Source organism: Schistocerca gregaria, chromosome 6, assembly GCF_023897955.1.
Source record: "Schistocerca gregaria isolate iqSchGreg1 chromosome 6, iqSchGreg1.2, whole genome shotgun sequence".
NCBI classification, from domain to species: Eukaryota; Metazoa; Arthropoda; class Insecta; order Orthoptera; family Acrididae; genus Schistocerca; species Schistocerca gregaria.
The window spans coordinates 387,076,012-387,095,417 of record NC_064925.1 but is presented as its reverse complement, the minus strand read 5'-3'; the positions used below and the strand labels follow the sequence as shown (position 1 = coordinate 387,095,417).

The 19,406-nt window shown below is 42.4% G+C and overlaps 1 protein-coding gene across 1 annotated transcript; it reads left to right on the top strand.

Annotated features, from left to right (window-relative positions):
* The first annotated feature begins 6,466 nt into the window (after positions 1–6,466).
* Positions 6,467–15,956, top strand: LOC126278067 (uncharacterized). The gene is made up of 5 exons (XM_049977892.1): positions 6,467–6,685; positions 6,799–7,046; positions 14,762–14,836; positions 14,923–15,003; positions 15,858–15,956. The coding sequence occupies exons 1-5, from the start codon at positions 6,652–6,654 to the stop codon at positions 15,867–15,869; spliced, it is 450 nt and encodes a 149-aa protein (XP_049833849.1). The 5' UTR covers positions 6,467–6,651; the 3' UTR covers positions 15,870–15,956.
* Positions 15,957–19,406: the final 3,450 nt, after the last annotated feature.

The following is a 19,406-nucleotide window of genomic DNA, read 5'->3' as shown; positions in this document are numbered from 1 at the left end:
GCTGATCATATTTACCACAAGTGGCTATCCCATTGCACCCCAACGTAGTATGCCCAAAGCGCTGACATTTAAAACAGCGCATTGGGTTGGGGAAATATGGCTGTACTGGCAAACGTAAGAACCCCGCTTTAACATGCTCTGGGAGTCTCGAGCAACTGAACGTGAGAATAAACGGGTCAGATTTGACGAGGTCCCCATCGACTCGTTTCATAATATGCTGCACGTCAACAATACCTTCGTCAGCTCACTCAGATTTTAACTCGTCTATGGGGATATCCACCAAGTCCCTACACGTCACAACACCCTTACTATAAATCAAAGTGGAGTGGAGCTCGGTCTCGATGGTGTACTCTCCTAGACAGGTTGCTTTCCGAAGGGAAGCGACTTGACGGGAACTAGAAGTCTCAACTAACATAGTCCCATTGCGCAGTCGCTTTACAGATTTCAGTGTTCCTGCAATTCCCTCAAGACCCTTGTGGATGTAAAAGGGAGAAACCCTCTCAAAGCTACCCTCCTTCCGTTTAATAATCAAGAACACATTCTGATTTTCAGCATGTGCTCCGTTACGACAGTCTGTCAAATCTCTAGCAACACCAGGCGCTGGAGGACTCGCAGCGCGTAGCCGCTTTTTCGATGGGGTGTGTTTTCCTACCAGTGGCCCACCCAAGCCACTGGTAGGGGGAAATGTAGAGGTCGAAGGGTCCATTGCGGTCCCACGAGCAGCTAGGGAACTAAAGGTCCGCTCAGACAGAGCCCCGCGTGCCTGAGTAAGCCTTATACAACTGGGGTGCGGCAGGTGCCCCAGAGGTTGCCCGCTTGCGACTGTTCCACCCCAACAGCCACGCATCTTCTAGGCGCGGAGCACACCGAAAGATTGAGGGGTTTTTATAGAGCTTGGCCTTCCTCGCAATCCAGGCGGTCAAGCCAAGATTACCATTCCCCGCAGCACACAACATTTCACCGCCGCGCCGTACGGTGGTCGCTGAAAAATGTCCGGGGGTTACGGTGACAGGAGACTGGCGACGCTTACCAGTCCCCAGCTCAGGACCCCGGGGTCGCCAAGCCCGTACTCAGCAAGTGAATGCTGAGACCCTGGGGGAACTTTGCAGGAGACAGGGCTTCACCCACTTGGGTAGAGCTCACGTATGTCGCCTTCCACTACAGGTATTTAAACTTCCGGCATTAATAGATCTTAGCGCTAAATATTACCGACGTCTTGTGTGCACTAAGGTTTGAGAACACAAGCACTCTCCTCCACCACAATGTTTTCACTTTACACGAAACATATCTGGCGAAAAAAAACTTACGATCACACACTAGCGACCGCTTAGTGCACACCTTCGGTCGACTACATGAGAGCCACGGCCGTGGAGCCTGGAGAGGATTAGAGACCAACATCCACACTGGGCATGCCAGCACCTGCGTGCACATTACCAGCCATACCAGATGCACAGTGGCCAGGGAGATTGTCAGCACGACAGATAAGGAGCCAACCAATAAACTTACATGGGAGTATAATTGTTCAGCGCAAACACTTGCCATATTGAATCTTCTCACGCGACTCACACATCCGCTTCCATTGGTGCTCAACCAGAATACTGGCTCGTTCACTACTCAGCCATCCTCCGCCCCCACGGCTACCGGCGAATACCGGGATGGTTCATTTGAAAGGGCACGGCCGACTTCCTTCCATAATCTGATGGGACTGATGATCTCGCTGTTGGTCCCCCAACGTAATGCTGGTAGGAACAAACACCTATATTCAAGAAAGGTAGTAGGAGGAATCCACTAAATTACACTCCCATATCGTTAACGTCGGTATGCAGCAGGATTTTGGAACATATATTATGTTCAAAAATTATAAATTACCCCGAATAAAACGGTCTATTGACACACAGTCAATATGGGTTTAGAAAACATCGTTCCTGTGAAACACAACTAGCTCTTCATTCACATGAAGTGTTGAGTGCTATTGACAAGGGATTTCAGATCGATTCCGTATATCTGGATTTCCGGAAGGCTTAGGACACTGTACCACACAAGTGGCTTGTAGTGAGATTGCGTGCTAATGGAATATCGTGTCAGTTATGTGACTGAATTTGTGATTTTCTGTCAGAGAGGTCACAATTCGTAGTAACTGACGGAAAGTCATTTAGTAAAACGGAAGTGATTTCTGGCGTTCCTCAAGATAGTGTTATAGGCCCTTTGCTGTTCCTTTTATATATAAACGATTTGGGAGACAATCTGAGCAGCCGTCTTACGTTGTTTGCAAATTACGCTGTCGTTTATCGATTAATAAAGTCATCAGGAGATCAAAACAAATTGCAGAACGATTTAGAAAAGATATGTGAATGGTGAGAAAATTGGCAGTTGACCCTAAATAACGAAAAGTGTGAGCTCATCCACATTAGTGCTAAAAGGAATTCGTTAAACATCGGTTACACGAGAAATCAGTCTAATCTAAAAGCCGTAAATGCAACTAAATACCTAGGTATTACAATTACGAACAACTTAAATTGGAAGGAGCTCATAGAAAATGTAGCGGGGAGCGCTAACCTAAAACTATATTTTAATGGCAGGGCAGTTAGAGAATGTAAAAGATCTGCTAAAGGGACTGCCCGCACTACGCTTGTTTGTCCTCTTTTAGACTACTGCTGCGCAGTGTGGCATCTTGACCAGATAGTACTGATGGAGTACATCGAAAAAGGTCAAATAACGGCACCACGCTTTGTATTATCGCGAAATATGGCTGAGAGTGTCACAGAAATGATACAGGATTTGGGCTGGACATCATTAAAAGAAAGGAGTTTGTTGTTGCGACGGTGTGAGCGAGGTGTGGGTGCTATTCTGTCATTCTGCGCTACGGATTAATCTGAGATGTACCCTTTACCCTGTGGCTCCTGCAAGATGCAATTTCCACCCCCACACTACTACAGAAGTCAGACAGACGCTCCTAATGTTCTAAAGAGAAATGCCTGAAAAACGTTCAGTAGTAAATATATCTTCTGGAGTCGTCCACTGTAAGGAAATGACACAAAAATTCAGAAAATTCTTTACCTAACTAGTGGGATACTTGGGTACTGGAGTAGTGCTAGTTAGTGTAAGAAAAACATAAAATTAACGATAATTACAATTTTTTTGCAAAAATTCTGAGAAATCACAATGGCACTTTTAGTTAGGAACTTGAACAAGTTATTTCCAGGTCCTCTTCAGAATGTGAAGTTACCTCTTATGGGTAGGATTCACTAATGAAATTTCTATACAAAATTTAAGATGGTTGTTGACTTGCCAGAATGGCTGAGAGGCGCGTCTACTCAGCTTGAATAATTATACTTTAGAATGTTACTAGGTACGGTCCAGGATGTTGGGTGTAGCGCACAATACCGTAAGCTGCGATGACTGCTGTCTGCGCCGCTCGCTACTGACAAATAAGATAACTCTCGTTCTATCTGGATTGACCTTTGCCAATCAAATTCTCCCTACGCCTTGATGAAGTCAAGGACTCCTATTCGCACCTAGTTTAACTATTGGCGTGGTACACCAGTCAGATAACCAGTCCACCGCGATGCCACTCAAAAATTCCCTTGTAGGCGTTTAACTATAACTCTGTCCATTCACACCGCACAATAAGTGTTGCGGCCAACACAATGAACAACGCTTAATCGCAAGGACTCAATATAGAATCGCATTCCAATTCGCTCTCGGCAGAGGTGCTCTGCCAGTGAAGTACTGAGGAGAGATTTGTTCCTCGCTCTTTGAGTACACGTACGAGTGCACACACTCTCGTTACGTGTTCTTGCTCCAAGAGCGGCAACAGAACGGCCCTTCTCCACACCAGACGTGAAGGGGTATATCTTTTGGTCTCTCCCATTACTCCTTCAGCTCAAGGCGTCAGGAATATTGTCTGCCAATCTGCCAATAAAACGGGAAAATGGCGTTTCGTTTAATGCGACCAATCCGGAAATCTGTAGCATCGGCGTTTGCTGTCTCCCTGTAAAAACCTTTGAAACTGCGTGCTATGTTTGTGAAGAATGCGTAGGCTGGACGCTCCCACACAAGGTAACGGAATTTGCTTTTAAGCCTAACACGGGGTCGTTCTCCCTTTCACTCGGGCAAACACTGTCTGCTCTATGGGTGGCCGCCATCCGACTTAGATAGGCTGACTCGTCCTCTGAAGGGACCGGCCTCCTGATGTGCGGTTTGCCTCTCCCGAACTAAAAGCTTTTGTGACCGTTGTGTCTTGAATTTGTGTGTGTATGCCAGCCTCGAGTATTTCAATCTCGGTGCGCATTTGCAATTTACTTGTTATTTGCATATCGTTTACATGAATTCATACAACGTTGCCTTTATATTATCGAGTTTGGGTTCGAATGAAGCGTCTTGATGTGGGGAATTTGATTGTGACAGCGGAATATGTAAGCAATGAAGGTCAGGAGACCACGGCGTTTTACAATGGAATCTTCTCACGAAATTCCGATCACCAACTTTCTCCTCTGAAAGCAAAAGTATTTTGTTGACACCAACCTACATAGGGAGAAACGATCACCACGACAAAATAACGGAAATCAGAGCTCGTACGGAAAGGTATAGGTTGTTCGTTCTTTCCGCGTGCTATGCGAGATTGGAATAATAGAGAATTGTGAGGGTGGTTCGATGAACTCTCTGCCAGGCACTTAAATGTGATTTGCAGAGTATCCATGTAGATGTAGATGCAGTTGTAGAAACTACAGCATGACAATCAACATTGAGCGACATTTCGGGCTGGATGGACGTGTTTGTCTTGTGAGCGATACCAGTGTGTCTTACGAGGAGAGAGACGCAATCCTCTTATAAAGAAGCAACTATTAAACCCATGTGTCCATGTAGGAGGCACAGATGTTGAAGCAACTCTCGGAGGCTGCTCAGATCATGAGGCAAAACTAAACAAGTGTCACCAGTGTATCCTAAAAAAAGCTGTTTTAAAAATGCTGAATCGAGTGCGCATACCATATTAGATGCAGATAATCTTCTGGTGGAACTGGAACACCAGCAGAATGTGTTCTTGGACAATGGATACTGATTTCAGCAAGTACAGAGGGCGCTACCAAGGAGGACAAGGAAAGTATGAAGCCTGAAAATCAACAGCTTACCTTTCATGTATTGGAAATGTTTCCGTTAAAACAGACAGTGTTAAGAAGACATAAGGTTAAAGGGATCTTTAGCCTCCATCGAAAATCTCAGTGCTTTAGATAAATGTCAATAGAGACTTACACATTCGCAAGGCCAAATCTTGAACAGGGGCAAACGACTTTCACTGTTCGGAGAGCACAGTTTGAATACCAGCTGTACATTCGACTCCTCTTAGCCAGAAAGTCCACTGGTTACTCGAAGAAACGTAAGGAAACAAAAATTATTAGTGATGCGCCGAACTTTTGGAGCTCCATCATCAGTCATTAGAAATATGACTGAAGCCCTTATCAAATGAGACAGCAGTTTCTCCTTCAATACTGCATGGAATCCTGTCATACTAAAACTTAATGCTCTGAATAGACTGTGTTATTCTCCGATTTTACCATGTGAAGACAATTACTCTGGTATCGATGGGGTGAGGTTTCACCACGGTGTGTACTCGGTGCAGTGTACCAACTTCCAGCAGAATGGACTCAGAAGTGACGTCAAAATGACGTGTGTAGTAAGCTAATCATGCTGTCAACTACCGCCGAGACGCCGTTTTGATTTCGTCGTACTTCGTTGTTCTTGTATTATAACCTGAATGTTATATTAGTAAGCAGTTTTAAGGTGACAATACACTGAAGATTTATTACAAACACTTCACCCATGATACGACAGCTTGTAATTTAAAGTCAATCACGGACACATCAGCGATTGAAATTTTCAAATCCAAAGACCGGTAAGAAAAATACTGAGAGTAGCAGGTATTCATTGGGGCCTTGTGGTTAGGGACGTTGAGATAACAGACTCGAAGGAAGTAGAATCGCATCCTGCTGTGTGTTAATATATTATTCCTTTCATATTCGCTGTTGCAACTGATTCTGGAACCAGCAATGGCATCTTTGTTCTTCCTTGCCATAAATATCTAGCTGTTTATTTCGCAATATGTTGCGATTTGTGAAGGTTCACTCACACACCTGACTAACTCGAAATGTGCTGCTGGACACGTAAATGTAAGTTTAACGTCACTTCAGGGTAATCCGCGTGTGTCACCAACATTTCCCTGCAACAGAAGCACATGCGGTCAAGTAGCGCTTGCTCAGTGATAACGGCATGTACTGGCATGTTCTGGCATGGTCTTATGTGAGCTCAGTGTACTTTCGCCAGCATACAACTGAAGATTGTGAGGAGATTATGTGATGAAATATCCTGTCAGAAAATTATAGACATTCAAAAATTCGCTTAAAATTTCGTGGAACATTCTGTATGCCAGGAGAGATTTACATTTCACGTAACATGTTCTGTTTTGTCCTAGCGGTACAGTGGTTACTTGTACATACGGTGCAGGGTGAGCAGTATAGGAGAAAGACTCATTGTATTCCTCCGCTCTTGGTCTTCCATTCCTATTGTTTCTTGTCGGTTCTTGTACATACACTCCGTTTTCCTGGAATGTATCGATATTTTTTTGGAGAATTTGAAACAACTTGATCAGCTTTGAGGATGACCACAGATCCCATGTACAAACTGAATATTGGTAAGTGTAACACAGACTCAGGGACATAATTGAGTTTCTTTGGCAAATACTGTAGTGTACCACTTTTGATAGAAAATGCAAATTTAATGTGAGTTTAATTCGTTCCGTTACAGGAAAAGTTCACAGTATGGCGAGAGGCAAACTGACCCTCCTTCTGGTTTTGGGAGTCACGTGCTTCTTCACGGAGCCAGCAGTTGCAGCGGACTACAACAATAAATTGGTGTGCTCTGCATGTGGAGATCACAAAACAGCTGTCGAAGCTATCCTAACAGGGTGCAACACATTTTTACTATACTGTGGCCTTCCACCTGAGACAGCAGTGTGTTACGCCGTCTTAGTAGTGCACCTGTTGGCATCTACGGTAAGTACATGGAGACAGGGGTGGTTTGTCCGTGTAGCACATGTTAGCGATTCGACACAGAGCTGGATTTCAGTTAGTGACGGGGGTGGGGGGAGGGTGGGCACAGTTTGTTACTTTCTGCGTCCACTCCAGATATAGACTGCCATCACCCCCGCACCAATTTGACTGCAGCAGTGATCAGTACATCGCTCAAACATAGCTTCCAAGATATATCAGTCTGACAAATACAGCAATTCAAGAATATTTACTTCAACATTTGAGAAGTACACATGTCATCCAAGTTGAGTTATGAACTATAATGCCAGTGAATTTCAAGATCAACATAAAATCAAAGTGTGCGTTGACCATTATCAGTATTTCGTTTAGCACTAAATTTCTTATCTACAGATCTGTAAATTATGGATAAGCAAGCATGTAAATGAGGTGAATGGTGTCTCCGTCGTCGTTTCCGCCTATATTCGAGAAGTCAGCCTGTCATTTTTGTCTTATTGGAAGATATTTCCCTTTTCCGTCTTGCCTTACTCGTTTCCAGGTGTTTCGGAATAATCTAGTTAAACGGGAATATCGCATTCATTTCTTACGTTACAAGCGGTTTCAGGCGTGATTGGCCATCATCAGTTCTACAAAAGAAACAAATATAAAAGCTAAAAGAGGATTTAGGCAGGTTACATCAAAACTGAAATACAGTAAAATACATAAAAGTGATATTATACCACGAGCCTGTGACTGAACGCTCATGATTTTACGTAAATTCGGTCTGTACTTTCCTTCCGAGTGAGATTCATACGAAGAAATGCTACTGTGGTAAACCTGCCTTCCTCTGATGCTTATGGTGTTAGGAAATCTGCATTTCAAATGTTTCTACGATTGGTATCATCCAAGGGAACGGAGCAAGTCTTACTGAAGAATAATCATATGATTAAAATAAAAAATTAGTATAAGAAATGATATGAGAATGCAGTATCAGAATGTGACAATTTAAGACGATTGTAATCGCTTAACATGCCATTCACCCACATGTATTACACACACATCACAAAAAGTTTCGCATCACCTCACAAACATATATTACACACACATCAAAAAAGTTAGGCATCACCTCGGTTCCGAGAGTTCGGAACCTGCACAGAAAATTAGAACAGATATCAACATAAACTTCATTTCCGCCCTTTTTGTTGCTCATGAAAACCACACTATGCATTTTGTACCACGATACAGCGAGACCTTCAGAGATGGTGGTCCAGATTACTGCTACACCGGTACCTCTAATACCCAGTAGCACGTCTTCTTGCATTGATGCTTGCCTGTATTCGTCGTGGCATACTATCCACAAAATCATCAAGACACTGTTGGTCCACATGGTCCCACTCCTCAAAGGCGATTCGGTGTAGATCCTTCAGAGTGGTTGGTGGATCACGTCGTCCATAAAAAGCCCTTTCCAATCTATCCCAGGCATGTGCGATAGGCTTCTTGACTGGAGAACATGCTGGCCACTCCAGTCGAGCGATATCGTTACCCTGAAAGAAGTCATTCACAAGACGTGCACGATTGGGGCGCGAATTGGTTGCACTATCGGTCAGAGGATGGCGTTCACATATCGTACAGCCGTCACGGCGCCTTCCATGACCACCAGCGGCATACGTCGGCCCAACAGAATTCCACCCCAAAACATCAGGCAACCTCAACCTTGCTGCGCTCGCTGGACAGTGTGTCTAAGGCGTTCAGCCTGACCGGCTTGCCTCCAAACACGTATTCGACGACTGCTTGACTGAAGGAATATGCGACACTCTTCGGTGAAGAGAACGTGATGCCAATCCTGAGCAGTCCATTCGTCATGGTATAGGGCCCATCTGTACTTCGCCGCATGGCGTAGTGGTTGCAAAGATGGACCTCGCCATGGACGTCGGAAGTTAAGTTGCGCATAATGCAGCCTATTGCGCACAGCTTGAGTCGCAACAGGACGTCCTGTGGGTGCACGAAAATCATTATTATACGTGGTGGCGTTGCTGTCAGCGTTCCTCCTAGCCATAATCCGTAAGTAGCGGTCATCCACTGCAGTAGTAGCCCTTGGGCGACATGAGCGAGGCATGTCATCGAAAGCTGTCTCTCCTGTGTCCGAACAACTTCGCTTTGTTTCACTCCAAGACGGATGGTCACTTTTCTTGTTGAGAGCCCTTCCTGGCACGAAGCAACAATGCGGGCGCGATCGAACCGCGGTATTCACCATCTAGGCATGGTCGAAGTACAAACAACATTCCTGGTGGAATGAATGGAACTGATCGGCTGTCTGACCCGCTCTGTCTAATAGGTGCTGCTCGTGCATGGCTGTTAACATATTTGGGCAGGTTTAGTGACATCTCTGAACAGTCAAAGGGACTGTGTCTGTGATACAATATCCACAGTCAACGTCTATCTTCAGGAGTTCTGGAAAGTGGGGCGATCCAAAACTTTTTTTGATGTGTGTGTAACAGGTGTGGGATACTTATTATGAAATCATGTTGTAATTTCACAGTTACTATAATGCCTTTGTATCCCCTAATCTGGTAAGAAATATTCATGTAGTAACCTTCTACGATCATGGGCAGATAGATAAAAACAATAAAAATGAAATAAATAGAAGCAGTAATCGGGTTTCGAATACGGAGCGCAAGTTTAAGAAGCAGCGACACTAACCACTGAGTCACCATTTCGTCAGAGGAAATTGCGCGGTAAAAGGTACATGAAGCATCTCAAAAATTTTGACCGTCGTTGTTTCAGAAATGGTAGAGAATTTACGAATAAGCTGAGACGTCTGTTCGCTTGTTTCACTCCTTTCCTTGGGAAATCAAGTGACGGTGCTTGACGTGTTTTCTTCGTGTGCTACTGATGCCACTGTTCCGCGTCATCATCGTGTTCTGGATCCACATGCAGATGATCTTTGTTGATTCTTCCACCCTTAGGGACAGTTTCCAACCAAAAAACCAAGAGAATGTCCTGAACCTTTGTCCGCACCTCGGAACATTTCACCTACTATTTCAAAAGCACTACATTAAACTTAGCTTTGCCTACCTTGTACGTCGTTTTGACACAGTGATTATATCCGCAAGTCTAACGGCTTCTCTTTGCATGTGCAAGGAAAAAGATTCATGTGACTCACCTTATTAAACCTTCTGAAATGAATGTTATGACTACGTTCTTACGGTCGCTAAGCTCTGGAGGTGCTAATTTCATTTTATTAATTCTAATATTTACTGAGAAATAACGATCGATTCTGTTAATCAGATTTATTCTTAAAAATTGCAAATGGAAGGAAGCAATATTGTTTCTAATGTCACGTTTAGGCAGCCATCTTAAGGCTTTTACGTTAGTAGTTATTGAAAATTATGTGTTGGATTGTGATTTTCCTTTCAATGTAGTGGTTTCCACTGTGTTCTGCATCCATATGCAGATGATCTTTGTTGATTCTTCCACCCTTAGGGCAGTTCCAACCCAAAAACCAAGAGAATGCCCTGAACCTTTGTTAGCACCTCCGCTCTCTCTGAAGGCGGTTGGCTGAATGAGAGATGACTTCTTATGCCGGAAGTCTTCAGCCGACACTACACGATTTTCGTTCAAATTTTGTTTTCGATTAGTAGTCAAAGACGCAGCTACGACACTATGGGTTCCGTCTTTTGATGATTACCAAGAGTTATCTGTTGAACAGTACTTCTTTCTTTTTAGATTTCGGAACCATCTAAAGCAAGTGATAGAATTCTACATGTCATTGTACAAAAGAAGAAATGTTTATGTTGGGTCGGGAGATTTATGATTATGTCTGTGGATGTTTAATTTCGACAGATTTCAAACGGTTGCTTACCGTTGACTCTTGAAGTAGTTAAATCCAAGTAATTTTTTCTGTGCTCCAATTTGAGTCTCATTGTAAATAGTACTGCAGGATGCATTATATTTAATCCACCTGTTAAGCGTCCAACCTGTGTAGCGTCGTCTCTGCTTACCGCAATGGAATCGTCGACGTAGTGAATGATATTGTCTGCTATATCTCTGTGTTTCCTAAAGAATTTCTTTTCGAAGTTGTTGTCAAAAATTTCAGCAACTGTGGATACTAATGCGTTTCCCATTGCGAGAGCGTCATCATGATGATAACATTGGTATTAAACGTAGAATATTTATTGGACCACTACCACAGAATACAAACAACTCAAGTAGAACCAACCGATTTGCTCCACTTGCCTAACCTGAAGGAAGTGTGTAACATTCGAACTTTGACCCTGCGATATAGGATGGTTACAGTAAAACGATCCTTCTGTTGGGTATAAAAATGGTCCCTAGCCCATGAGCTATCGAAAACACTTGGCCCTATCTTTCTATCACCAATAGAACCCGAGGCAGGAACTTCGTAAAAATCCGTTTGTATGCGCCGGGTTTTGGAACACTGAAGTGGCTCATGCTATCTCACGCTTACCAATTGCACATGACTTGTCCCATACCTGACCTCCGACCTAACACATGCTAAATGAACAGTCACAATAACAACAAACCAGCTCGACATACCTGGGTGGTGCAACAATTTTGTTGATGTATGCAATAGTTCCGTCATTTCTACATATTAAAACAAATTAACAGAGTTCTGCACTGAGCCAAATACGAAACATAACTTTTCGTCAGGAAGTTGACTACTAGACGGCCGATTATGCTGGTCTGCTACTAATGCAATATGCTACGCCCGTGGACATTTAAACACTTTCTACCACTCTGGACTCCATATCACGAAATGAATTGCCTATAATAGATCTGATAATGTCATTTCTAAGCAAAAGAATGCAGAAAGTTGTACTTAGTAATTGAAACAATATAGTTCAGGGACATAATTCTGGCTGGGGAGAAATGAGGTATGACGTTCCCAAAGAGTAAAACTTAGTCCCACTAATGTTCCTGATATACGTAAACGACTTTCCGTCTGGTATACAACAAACAGAATTAGTTCGTTTTTCACATGACGCCAGTATTTTAATCAGTCCAATTATGCATACAGAAACAGAAGAAATGGTGAACAAAATTATTAAAAGTATCAATGACTGCTTTTCAAATGGTTCAAATGGCCCTGAGCACTATGGGACTTAACATCTCCGAATGATTCACCCTCAATTTGAAGAAGACACAACATGTTCAGTTCCGCACATCCAGGGGTACTACACTAATGATAAATGTAAGGCACGGTGAGGAAGTAATAAAAGGACTGGAAACTTCAAAAGTCTTAGGGAAAAACACATTTTAGAACAGTTCAGCCCCATCTGAATCATTGCAAATCTTGGAGAGAGAAAAACCAGTAAGTTGAGATACTTTTCATATTTTCATTCAATAATGCCATATGGAGTATCTTTCTGGGGTAACTCATCATTAAGAAAGAAAGTCTCTATTGTACAAAAATGTGCTGTAAGAATAATATGTGGTGCTCACTCACAATCATGTTATAGACATCTATTTAAGAAGTTGGGCATTCTGACCACTGCTTCACAGTATATTTTTGCTCTCATGAAGTTTGTTGTAAATATTCCACTACAGTTCATAGAAACAATGTGATACATAATCACAACACCAGAAGGAAAATGACATTAATTACTCCACATTAAGGTTGTCTTGAGCACAAAAAGGAGTGCACAGTGCTGCAACAAAAAGTTTAGATCACTAGGTCCGTTTTTGACAGACAGAAAAACAAAATTTGATAACAAACTGAGAAAATTTCTCCTTGACACCTCTTTCTATACCGCAGAAGAATTACTGTTAATGTAATTCGTAGTAGGTGGTGGGTAGGAATTATTAACTCACATCTGTATACCTTTTTTATCGCAAAAAAGCCCTTAAATTGTTCAGAACGTAACCGTATGTACAAATTAATTTGCTATCTGAATGTAAAATAACTCGTTCCATATCATTGTGATCTACCATGTAAAATAATCCATGTAGCCTGTAGCTAATAACTAACTGTTATGCAATGGAAAACGCAGTTTTCTTGCGTGCTTATAGAGGTTGCGTCCTTACGATAAGTGTCAAAAAGTTGATACATCTTTCGCTACACTCTCAGTTACAAGTGTTCTTTAGATTTATGAGCAGATTTCTACACCCTGCTATAAGCCTGGCTTCTGTGTACCGTGAAGGGCAAAACAAATTACAGCCATGGCCATTTTTTGTGCTGTCAAGTGTACAAGTATGTTTATGTAAGACACCCAAAGGGAAATGCTCGTCATCTTTTATACACTACTGGCCATTAAAATTGCTACACCAAGAAGAAATGCAGATGACAAACGGACAAATGTATTATACTAGAACCGACATGTGATTACATTTTCACGCAATTTGGGTGCATAGATCCTGAGAAATCAGTACCCAGAACAACCACCTCTGGCCGTAATAACGGCCTAGATACGCCTGGGCATTGAGTCAAAGAGAGCTTGGATGGCGTGTACAGGTGCAGCTGCCCATGCAGCTTCAACACGATACCACAGTTCATCAAGAGTAGTGACAGGCGTATTGTGACGAGCCAGGTGCTCGACCACCAATGACCATACGTTTTCAATTGGTGAGAGATCTGGAGTATGTGCTGACCAGGGCAGCAGTCAAACATTTTCTGTATCCAGAACGGCCCGTATAGGACCTGCAACATGCGGTCATGCATTATCCTGCTGAAATGTAGGGTTTCGCAGGGATCGAAGAAGGGTAGAGCTACGGGCCGTAACACATCTGAAATGTAACGTCCACTGTTCAAAGTGCCGTCAATGCGAACAAGAAGTGACCGAGACGTGTAACCAATGGCACCCCATACCATCACGCCAGGTGATACGCCAGTATGGCGATGACGAATGCAGGCTTCCAATGTGCGTTCACCGCGGTGTCACAAACACGGATGCGACCATCATGATGCTGTAAACAGAGCCTGGATTCATCCGAAAAAATGCCATTCGTGCACCCAGGTTCGTCGTTGAGTACACCATCGAAGGCGCTCCTGTACGTGATGCAGCGTCAAGGGTAACCACAGCCATGGTCTCCGAGCTGCTGCAAACGTCTTCGAACTGTTCGTGCAGATGGTTGTTGTCTTGTAAACGTCCCCATCTGTTGACTCAGGGATTGAGACGTGGCTGCACGATCCGTTACAGCCATGCGGATGAGATGCCTGTCATCGCGACTACTAGTGATACGAGGCCGTTGGGATCCAGCGTGGCGTTTCGTATTACCCTCCTGAACCCGTCGGTTCCATATTCTGCTAACAGTCATTGGATCTCGACCAACGCGAGCAGCAATGTTGCGATACGATATACCGCAATCGCGATAGGCTACAATCCGACCTTTATCAAAGACGGAAACGTGATGGTACGCATCTCTCCCCCATACACGAGGCATCGCAACAACGTTTGACCAGGCAACGCCGGTCAACTGGTGTTTGTGTGTGAGAAATCGGTTGGAAACTTTCCTGTTATCAGCACGTTGTAGGTGTCGCCACCGGCGCCAACCTGGCGTGAATGCTCTGAAAAGCTAATCATTTGCATATCACAGCATTTTCTTCCTGTCGGTAAAATTTCGCGTCTGTAGCACGTCATCTTCGTGGTGTAGCAATTTTAATGGCCAGTAGTGTAATTGCCTCATTTTAAATGTATTGTCTCAAATATTGTGTATGACTGAAAATATTGCTTCCACCATTATTTGGCTCGCAGTAATGTTCTCTTGCTTTTTCGTTTTTACAGTTTGTACAGCTGTTCCCGTCAGCCCTAGCTGTATTGACGACCGTCGTCGAGGCTCTCGTTGCACTAATCGCAGTTGTAAGCAACCCAGTTTCGAAAAAAAAAGTTCTTGTTTTCTCCAACCTTTTATTATCATGGTGTATAACCGCACTTTTTTGTTACAGCTTGCAAACGACCTTGTTCTTGGCTCTTACATGCTGGCATGCAAGTTAAAATGGGTTACACATTTCTCCCAGCTATCCTATGTAAGTAACAACGCAAAGTGTGTTTCCTATTGTTCGATAGTGACGTGTTGTTGTTGGACAAAATGTGCTCTCGATGCAGGGAGGAGGCATGCAGGCAAAGCAAAACCCAAACGGTTTCATCCCACCTTCCTGCTTCGCAAATAGCGGTAATTCATATACACTAAGGTGACACAAGTCATGAGATGGCTATATGCACATATACAGATGGGAGTAGTATCGTGTACTCAAGCAGTAAAAGGGCAGTGTTTGGCGGAGCTGTCATATGTTCTCAGGTGATTCATGTGGAAAGTTTTCAGACGTGATTGTGGCCACACGACGGGAATTAACACTCTGGACGCGGAGTGGTCATTATTGCACATACAACAGCTTACTTACCCATCATCAGTCATCATAACTAAACTACTGATATTCGAGCACAAGTGTAGAATAAATAAATAAATAAATAATCCAGCAGCTTAATTCATTTTGAGGATGAACTTAGAGCATTGGGCTAGTTTCAAGATAAATGTGTTGTTTCATTTAATGGACGTAAGTGCTAGTCACATAATAAAAATTTTATAAAGCTTCACAAACGAAGTGGCAATGTGTGATGCTGTTCACAATTGGGATCCGGCCATTTGAAATGTTGCATATGCTGCTATAGTGGAGTAGTATTTGTTTCACCTATGTATTAACAGTTCGTAACAATTGAAATAGTTTTTGGTACTCTGTATTCTCTTACTGATATTGTCAACTAATTTCATTTGAGGAGATGTCATTGGTTCAAGTGCAGTTCTTCAATACAGCTGTAAGTATCGAACATGTTTCGTGTATGTGATAATGTTCTTATTTCTTATGTCCTCATTTCTTTTCAGGTTCTTCCTTAATGGACGACAACAGATGCGAAGCGGAAGTGAAGGAAATTACTAATGCTGTAATCTTATCTGAACAGAAATACATGAACTGAGCGCCAACATCTGGCAAAGAGTTTAATTTTTCCTTATATCTTCCAGGTAATGTGAATATAAGATTTTTGGGGCATTTGTCACACAGAACACGCTGGGGAATTTTGAGAGTGTAAGCACACCGGAAAAAAATTATCTTCCACGGGAGACATCACTCTAATACAGTGTACCACCACGTCCAGCGTTGATAATGGCCGCATTTTGACGAGGAAAACAGTCCTCCAAATTCTACAGGTGTGCCATATCCAGCCGAAGGTGATCATCACTGTTAATTGCATTTAGATGTTATTCACCAGGAAAATTACATGACTCAGCTGGGGAAGCGGCATTTTTATACTTCAGTTCCCTAGTCTGCACTGTCATACGAAATCCAACTGAAAATTTATTTTATGACCTTGTAACTTAATCGAATGCACAAAGGAATTAATGAGGAGCTTTCAACACGACGATTCAGCGAGAATGTCTCGTTACATGTTCGCCTCACGTTTGGTAAACAGAGCTCTGTTTCTATGAGAGATTTCACGAACAAAATAGGAGCACGGTAGACTATAACTGAAGTTGAGAACAAAAGTGAGAAACATTCCATAAAATGAACATTTACTAACAGAAAAATATCTTCATCCTTACGTCATACATCGTGTATTGTGAAAACAAAACTAAACCCACATGGTAACACACAGTGCATAGGGGATGGCTACTAGCAATTTTAACACCAGCACACGAACCGCGTGGAAAGAAATAGGGAATGTGATTACTTTAGGGCGTGAAATAACTCTGAATCTCACAACACACAATCATTCATGTGACAGAAAACCATGTGCAGAAACATATAGTGAATTCATATCAGCAAGCACTACTATTACAGATCGATTTTGAAGAACTGAAATCTAAGCCCACTATCAATAATTCAAGTAAATCCCCACCTATCGAAACATCGCTCAGTGTATGAGTATTCATTCTGTTGAGAGAGTTGAGTTGGATATGATGTGTGGCTATTGACGGTGGATGCCAGTTTTTACTCACCCTGTCAAAATATATTAAAATTGATAATGTTTGACACACTCGAGTTTGGATACACATGTAGACATCGTTTCTGCTCAATGACGTAAGAATTATTCGATTATTCCGTCTCCTAGCTGAAAAAAAGTCTACTCAGAATGCGCGTGGTGGTTGGCACTGCACAGATGAAAAGTTTGAAACTGAACAATCATAAATGTCCAGAAACACAATTAGAATGATCAAAATAAAAAACAGAAATTGCAGATAATTCGCTAAAGCCGCTCAGTAAACTGAATGGCTTGGAGACTTTACACAGTGTTAACTTGGTACAAAGGGTTGTTCTTATAGTTCACAAAAGTAAAAAAAAAAAAAAAAAACCAAGAGAATCGGTCCAAATATTGCCTACTTTACCACGTGCAATGCAAGTACGTTTTAATCAACTATTAACCACAGAAGCAAGTCCTGAATTCAACTATGGATGGAGATGAAGCACTGGTTCAGCATCAAACCTAATACCATTCATGAAATCTTGTAAGTCCGCCTATAAACTGAGAAAGTTTATGCAGTAAAATTAATATAGATTTCAATAAGTGTGTCAAAATGGCATTCTACAAAACTTTATGGAACTAGAAGTGCACCAGCATCTTTCACTGAAATTAATAGAACTCTAAAACTTCCAAAAAATAAAAGATCATCTAGCGTTGGTGGAATTTCAAATGGAATTATCAAAAGTTGTTCTAACTTCATAAGTAGTGTACTTAGGGACGTATGTAATGTATCACAGGGAATATTTCCAAACATGTTAAAATAAATATTTATTAAACATCTTCTGAGGAAATGTGACAAGAAAGATTTAATCAATTATTGTCCGATATCCTTACTGACATATTTATCCAAAATATTCGGAAACATAGTATGCTCAAGGGTGCTCTCACATTTAAATAGAAACAATTTTCTTAAAAAATCACATTCGTGAATGGTAGTTCGACTTAGAATGCTATTTATACATTCAATCACCAAATAGTACAACACTCAAATAATAAATTATGGTAGATTGGTATTTTTGTAAGCTCTCCGAGGCGTTTGTTTGCGTACATCATGTTACACTGTTAGAAAAACTAAAATTTTATGAAACTGACAGTTTTACACGAAGCTGGTTTGAAGCATACTTAATAAACAGAATGCAAAACGTTTTGCTGAATAATTAGGGAAAGAGGTTGCTGATCTGAAGCACAAAATAAAACAAATTGGGCTCTATGATTTCCTTCTCCAAGCATAGGATAGAAGTATGATAAAAAGACAGCAGGAAACTAAGCCGCTAGACTGATACTAAAATAAACAAAGTATAAACAGCAGAAAAATTCTCCTACTGGAGCACAAAAAGACGATAACGATCCTGTTTATTAAAAGACTGACTGGAAAGTGTTGTGTCAGCTGCCTCGTTTTACCCTCCTTAGCACCATTAAAATTTTTCCCAAAAATTTTGGCATGTGCGCATATTCACACTCTTCGACATGCAACTCACCTCTGAGTCCCCTAACTGCAACTTGCTCATAGCCACTACTCCATCACTGTAAGTCGCTCATACCCATCAATCTCCCCTTGTCCATTCTGTCATTCATTCAGCCCAACTCACTGTGATTCTCTCTTTGTGTCCCTATCTCACACCCACACTCTCCTTTCTTGTGTTCTACTAATACTGTCTTCTCTCCCTGCCATTGTGTCCCTCTTGCGCTCACTTACTGCTTCTATCTCATTCATAGTTTCCCACTCTTGCTGTCCCTTCTCACTCTCACTATCTCTCTCTTCTTCATTGTCATTGACTCGGTCTCTCATTATCAGTGGCTCTCACCCACTTCCACTTTCTCCTTTATTTTTCTCCCACGTGTTCCTTCGCCTTCACGCTTTTCCTAGGACTGTCCTGAAACTGTTAACTATGTTCCGCTGCCATTGTGTCCTCCTCGTTTTCGCACACTGGCGTTGTCTCCTTCGCTCTTTCTATTCCATAACCACTGTGTACGGTTTTCCAGTATTTATTACTTTCCCATCTGTTTCCCACTGTCACTGTCTCCTCCTCTCTCAGCACAAAAAACGCGAATATGTTTGTATGCCAAAATTTTTAAGAACATTTTTAAAGGTGCCAAGGAAGATAGAAGGAGGCAACTGCTACCCCACTTTTCAGCCAGACTCTTTTAATAAACAGGAGCGTATTATCCTTTTATTTGTCCTCCAATGGGAACGGTTTTCTCTGGTTCCCTTCTTTTCCCGTGCAGCAGTGAAAACCGTTCCATGTCCAATTTTTGTACCTCTCTCTCGTTCCGGCCGGCCGCTATGACCGAGCGGTTCAAGGCGCTTCAGTCCGGAACCACGCTGCTGCTACGGTCGCAGGTTCGAATCCTGCCTCGGGCATGGATGTGTGTGACGTCCTTAGGTTGGTTAGTTTTAAGTAGTTCTAAGTCT

What these genes read in the sequence shown, in the direction of transcription:
- LOC126278067 (XM_049977892.1), top strand. Translation starts at nt 6,652, where the DNA reads ATGACCACAGATCCCATGTACAAACTGAATATTG. An exon ending in CATGTACAAACTGAATATTG is followed by an intron (nt 6,686 to 6,798) that starts GTAAGTGTAACA and finishes GTTCCGTTACAG; the next exon opens with GAAAAGTTCACAGTATGGCG. An exon ending in TCGTTGCACTAATCGCAGTT is followed by an intron (nt 14,837 to 14,922) that starts GTAAGCAACCCA and finishes TTTTTGTTACAG; the next exon opens with CTTGCAAACGACCTTGTTCT.